General features: G+C 50.3%; 1 protein-coding gene across 1 annotated transcript; it reads right to left on the reverse strand.

The window, feature by feature from the left end:
• Positions 1-778: 778 nt before the first annotated feature.
• SPRY2 (sprouty RTK signaling antagonist 2) lies at positions 779-5,874 on the reverse strand. Its single transcript, XM_007123217.4, has 2 exons — positions 5,461-5,874; positions 779-2,586 (listed from the first exon to the last, which is right to left on the reverse strand). The coding sequence occupies exon 2, from the start codon at positions 2,533-2,535 to the stop codon at positions 1,588-1,590; it is 948 nt and encodes a 315-aa protein (XP_007123279.1). The 5' UTR covers positions 2,536-2,586; positions 5,461-5,874; the 3' UTR covers positions 779-1,587.
• Between the last annotated feature and the right edge of the window lie 653 nt (positions 5,875-6,527).

The raw sequence follows: 6,527 nt of genomic DNA on the forward strand, positions 1-6,527 counted from the left end.
TTTTTGCCATACTGCATCTTTTCCCAGTGTAAAATGTAACAATTTTCTGGATAATTTGATTAAATAAATACAACAGGGCCTCTCAAGTTGGCCTGCTTGTGCTTGAATTATTAGGCCAGTACAGGATGAAATTTCATGATACCCAGTGCCTGAACCAAAACAAGTTATGTTTTCCATGTCTTTTCTAACATAAGGAACTTGGTATCATAGTGATAAACTTAAGAGTCTAAAACCAAAGAGACTAGAAAAAACAGAGCCATGATCTGCTAAGTCAAGAAAACATTTTTGCCTCAATTATAAGCATTGATCTGTGTATACTGCATGCCTGACACACAGAGGACAGTCAATAAATATTTGTTGAAATGAACTCATTTCTCTGGTCTTGAATTAGCCTTATGACATTCATTCTTAATATTGTATATAAAGAAAAAGTCTATTGGTTCATCTTTTAGGGAAGTCTCCTGAATGAATAAGACTTTTTTTTTTTAAACCTGCAAAACAAAGGCTAGTCTGCAAATCAGTAAAACAACAGGAGCCAAAAATGAGCCCTCATATGATTAATACTATTAAGTGAGTCAGGTGCTCAGCTATTTCTCTCCTGATGGCTAGAGTTATCTCTGAAAATCACCACATCTCCACTCGACTTTAAAGCAGCAACCATAAGATAATCCCATAGATAAGTGAAACAATTTCACTGAAATGCTATCCTTGACATAAAATGGTTTCTTTTTCACTTCAAAAAACAAAAGAAAAGGTAAAATAAGACAATCCAGCTCAGTTTAATTTCAAACGTTAATATATTTTCTATTTTATATTGAACATATGCATCTGTAACCCCTCATTTGCAGCAACTATCCCATCCTCATAAAAGGGGCAAAATTTGTAAGATGCCTCTTAAAATAAATATTCTTCTTTATAAAATAATAAAACTTCAAATAAATATTCTTTACACTAAACAATATGTTGAAAAAATTAGAAAATAAAGGTAGAATTTTACTGTAACTGTACAATATACATGAAGTCCAAAGGGAAATCAGAGTCTTACAATAAAGGCTTTCTGTAAGGCAAAATACAATCTAAAAACATACTGATTGATTCACATTCTTCCGAATGTACAACATATTAGTATAATATTTTGTGACTGTGCCATATAGTATGGCACAACTTGTTTTTCACAGTTGCAAATATTATTGTATATACAAAAATATAGCACATTATCTCTGGAGAAAACAATGGGGAAAAAAAAGTCATTTGCTAATTTACAAATTTTGCAAGTACTATTCACAAACAAAAACTTTGCCTAGGAGTGTCTGTTGCTTTAGCTTATGCAACATGTAGGTTGCCAAGATCTGCATCACATACTCTGAGCTCCATTAGCTGAATTCTAACACGCGTATCAGTTAAAATGGCACATGGACAAAAAGCATTTCACTGCAAACAGCAAAGGATATCCCAACCCTCTATCAACAGTGCCAAGATTTCTAACTGTTTAGTTGGTTGCATATGTGTGTGTTAGAAAAGAAAAACAACAACAACAACAAAAAAGGGGAACCATCCTTATCACAGCAATATTCCTGATTAATGATGCTATGTTGGTTTTTCAAAGTTCCTGGGAGGGACAGTGGGAACTTTGCAGCAGACTGTGTTTGAATTTTTACAACGGCATCCAGGCCTGTTCACCCGGTCATAACACCCCTGGCACAATTTAAGGCAACCCTTGGCTGGAAGGTAACACCATAAACAAGGCAAAAAGAGGGACATGACGCCCATGGCCGACCACCGTGTACAACAGTGAGACTGGCTGCAGGAACACGGGTTGTCAGCACAGTTATCCTCGTCATCATTAGAACAGTGATAGAAGAGGCCTTTCACACAGCACACGCAGGTCCCGTAGTCGATCACGTTCTGGGCCGAGCAAAGGCACTGCTCGTGGCAGATCCAGTCCGATGGCAGAGGCCTTGGGTAGGTGCACTCCTTACATTTGCACTTGCCGCAGTCCTCACACCTGTAGGCGTGCAGCCCCAAATCCTCCTTGCTCAGCGGCTTAAGCTCACCTGGCTGGAGCTCTGATTTGGGCTGCACCCGGATTATCCCATCAGCAACAGGCCCCGAGGAGAAGGATGATCCCAAGAGCCTCTGTTCAGAGGAAATGCTGCTGGTACTTGTCCTCGTACTGCTGCGAGACCCCGAGCTGACTGTGCTGATGGACCTGGACAGAGTGACCCTCGCAGAAGCGTGGGCCTGTGAGTGCTGGGGCCTGGGGGGCTGGCGGTGCTCAGGCAGACCGTGGAGTCTCTCGTGTTTGTGCTGAGCGGAGGGGCGAGGTGCAGGCTTGAGCCCAGGTCTGGGGACCACAGTAGGTCCCTCTGTGTACTCATTGGTGTTTCGGATGGCTCTGATCTGATCCAGAGACAGCACGTGTACCTGCTGGGCGAGGGCGTCTCTGGGGTCGGGCTCCCCACGCTGTCTGCCACCGTCACGGGGTGCCTGCAGCAAGGGCTGCGATCCGCTGCCACTCTGAGCTCTGGCCTCCATCAGGTCTTGGAAGTGTGCTCACCCTAGCAGGCTTAGAACACATCTGAATTCCTGCGGAAACCAAGAGGAAGGAGACGGTTTACACTCCAGGATACTTCCCACTCTCCACCCCTTTGAGTTAACTCTTCACTCCCCACTTCCCCTAGAGAAACAGGCTTTGAAGCGGAGTTGCTGTGGAGGGTATTCGGACAGCCATCTGATCCACGCCTGTATCAAAAAGTAAAGATTATGGCTGTGTATCAACAATTCTTTAATCCTGTGATGTGTGGTGACACCAAGCTGATCTTTGTTTCAATCGCGTAAGTAACAATTCCTTACTCAAATAAGCATAAAATCTCCAAGGTTCAGGTTCCATGTAAAACACTGTGGGAAAGTAGTGTTGGAATATAACATTGATACTGACGTTTTCAAAAGTTGAATACCTTTTCAGATTCTGAAACAGGTTTAAACTTATCATGGTCATTTTTGCCTTAAACATCAATAAATACGGCCTAGAAATACTTTAAGTCTGCTTTTACATCAAATACCTTGAACTATTCTGTAACTTTATAAAACCCCATAGGATGAATCTGACATGCAAAAAAGTAAATATCCCCCCCCCAAGGAATAGTTATACATTTTATACAACAATCATGCATTATCATTAACTACACAGTAGCACAAAGTTATAGAATTAAAAACACACCAATTCAAATCCTGTCAGGTGCCAGGACTAGAATAAAGCAAACTTACACCACGAGCAACAAAAAGACAGGAACTTACTTTCAACTTCCCAACAACTTGAGAATCACATATTGTACAACCCGAGAGCCTAGGAGAACATTTTAAATTCTGCCAAAATCTTAACTACTTTGCCCATTTCCAAAAACCTAATAATTGAGAACATAAACTGACTGGCGGTAACAGGAAGCGTTTTAAAAATTCAAGTGTCACATCTCAAATCTATCATTCTGACAAGTAACGGCTTAAATTGCCACCTCTCTGTAAAATTTCAGAACTACCACCCCCTTTACCAACCAAGTCTACGATGACTAAAAACGCGCAAAAGTGGACCTTCATCCAGTCTGGCTTTTTAGAAAAGAGACACAGGCAGGTGACACACGCCTTCCAATTCAGCTGGAGACCGGATCTCAGTTCCAACAGACAGGCTAGACGAGATCGCGCTGCTCTTTGCTTTCACTCCGTTTATCGGCTCTATCTGCGCCCCGACACGGCCCCCAGCAGGTGGGACACACAGTCGGAGCCCCGAGGGACTTTTTTCCGGAGGACTGACGCAGCCCAGAAGCCAAGCTGGCCCCCCTGCGCACAATTCCGAGACGGACAGACAGGCGGGGGGCGCGGGCGCCTCGGAAGGGGACGTGCCCTGAAACGCTAGAGCGCGCTTCCCCTTCTCTTCCTTCCCAGATAGAATCTCCCCCACCCCAGAGAACTGCCTCCCAGCTCCAAGAGGGAGCCACTCCACCCTTAGGCGGAGGTCACACCGCCCATCGCAGCACGTTCCGGCCAAGGCCCTCGAACATGGGGCACTGGTTTCCAGCCCCGACGCCGCGACGAAGAAAGCCCTGCCTTAGACATAGAGCCGGGACTTCGAGGTCTAACCCATGCACACCGGGCGACTCCACCCTGCGCTGACCGAAGGGGCATTGCCTGCAATCTGCAAACGCCTATATATTAAATATGTCTATATACATGTATATATTTCTTAAAGTCAAATAAAAAAATGCTTTTAAAAGAAAGAAAATTTTCCAGGGTCCCACGCCGGGCGTGCAAGACCCAGATCCCTAAGCTGGAAACTTTCTGCGCAGATTTGCTTGCAATGCAAAGTAGCACCTTTGCGGGGAAGGAGGTTTACTAGAATGATTTCTGCTTATCCCTGGCCTCCTTCGCAGCACCCCTCCTTCCCCCGCTCCCTCGCCCCCGCCCCCCCCGCCCCCCGCTTTGAAAGCGCTTTGAAACCCCCATTAAGGACAGTGTGTGATCAGACTAAGGATTAGGGGGAAAAGACTTCAGCACAAGCAAGGGTGGGGCAAACCGACACAGAAACCGCTTTGTAAAAACGCACAAGATTCCGAATTAAGAAACAGCAGCAGCAACAAAAAAGTGGATCAGCCCGCCCATCAAAGGAAAAGGGGGGGAAAAAAAAAACAAACCCTAGCCTCTTTTGCCACCTATTTTCAGGTAATGGAAAACGATCGCGACCGCTTGATGACTTTCTTCCTGTGCTGGGTCGGCCCAATCTTCCAAAAATAAAAAAAAGCATGACCCAAGCCGACCACGGCGAACGGAAAAAAGAGAAAGCTGCACTTCCGAACCGCAGAGACGCGGCGCCAGGCAGGGCGACGCTCCTACCCGTCTCCGTGCTCGCCTGTGTTCACACCGAGCAGAGGCGGGGGCTCCCTCCACCCGGCACCCTGTCCTTTTTTCATCCGCGAGGTCTAGCTGCCCCCGCGAGGCGAGCGACCCACGCTCCCTCGGCAACCCCGGCGCCCCTGCCTCGGGACAGCCTCTCTCAGGACGTGCCTTCCCCGGAGAGGAACAGGTTAGCAATACGGGCGCCTGCAACGGCGACCTGGAAAACACAAAGTGTTTTCTCCCGCTCTCAGCGCCCAATTCGCGGCCAGTGCACCGCCGGGACCCGACTCGCCGCGAGCCGTCCGCCACCCCAACCCCCCAGAGCGCGGGCGCGTGGGGTCGGGGACACTGCACCCGGCGCGCACTGCAGCCCCCGCCGAGGCAGAGCGAGCCCGAGGCGAGGCAGACCCGCGGGCAGCTCCCGGGTTCCCCACGGAAAACCTGCGGGGTTAGAGAAAGGGAGGCCGGAGGAGAGACGGACCCCACTCCCGGTCCGGCTGCACCTACTCCATGTTGCCCACAACACGCCGGCCACGGAGCCAGGAGGGGAAGAGCCAGCCAAACGCGCCTCACCGTGATCGCGGCTTTGCACCAACCCCTCTCCGTTGGATTCTCTTCTTCCTGCGATGTGCAAATAAATCCAGCCCCGATGCAAACTTTTCCCCCTCTTGCTTCTAAACTCTGCTTCAGTCTAACTTCCGAGCAATCGGCTGGACGAGAAAAGGAGAGGAAAATCCGGAGCCAAGTCCCCAGGCGATGAACACTCTGGAGTTCGGGGCTGGAGGCGACCCCCTTTCTAAAAGCGCACGCGGAGTATTTCCTCTTTTTTCTCAATGAACTGGAGGCCAAAGCGCCAACGGCGAGTCTCCTTTCTTGGCAGATGAGCGAATGAGAAAAGAAAACGGCCTTACAGAGAACCTAAAGCCAGATGGCCAAGTCGCGCGGCCGCGGCCGCGTCCGAGCGGAGGCGACGCGGGGGCGCGGGGCGGCAGGGCTGCGGGCCGGGCGGGCGCGGGGGCCTGGGCGCTGCGCGCTCCGCCGGCCCCTCTCCTCCGCTCGCGCTGCGGCGCGCAGCTCTCGGCGGTGCAGACTGGGCGTTGTGGAGGCGCGGCGGCGAGGCCGAGGCGGGGGCGGTGGGTGCGAAGGAGGAGGAGAAGGAGGAGGAGGAGGAGGAGGAGGAGGGTCTGGGGCCCGGACGGGGGGGCTCGCCGTTGGCTTGCGCCCTCGCCTTTCCGGAGGAGGCAGGGAGCTCTGCGGCGGCCGCGGCAGCAGTAAATGGCGTCATGTGGATCCGAGGCGGAACAGAGCAGTTGTTGTCCCAGAGGATATATCGCATCCGGTCCCAGCTCATTGGCTCCGCGGGGCTACATTCACTCACACTCCAGCGCCCGCCAGCGCTCCGAGCCGCAGGAGGCATTCAAAAGGGCAACTGCGCCGCCCCGCGCGTCCCTAGGCTGGTCCTGCCGCCCGGGCGCCGTCACGCGGGGTGCCCGCGGGGCCGGGCTGGGCACGGCGGGGTCAGTTTATCTAGTTTCAAGGAAACACTGACCTTAAGGTTTCCCCAGGGGCCATGAGGACGAGCCTTAGCTCGGCTGGCTTAGGGAACTTTCTCCCCGCCACTAGGAAAAGGGAATGAACAT

Source organism: Physeter macrocephalus, chromosome 13, assembly GCF_002837175.3.
Source record: "Physeter macrocephalus isolate SW-GA chromosome 13, ASM283717v5, whole genome shotgun sequence".
NCBI classification, from domain to species: Eukaryota; Metazoa; Chordata; class Mammalia; order Artiodactyla; family Physeteridae; genus Physeter; species Physeter macrocephalus.

Coding starts and splice junctions, on each gene's coding strand:
- SPRY2 (XM_007123217.4), bottom strand. CDS start 2,535: ATGGAGGCCAGAGCTCAGAGTGGCAGCGGATCGCAGCCCTTGCTGCAG.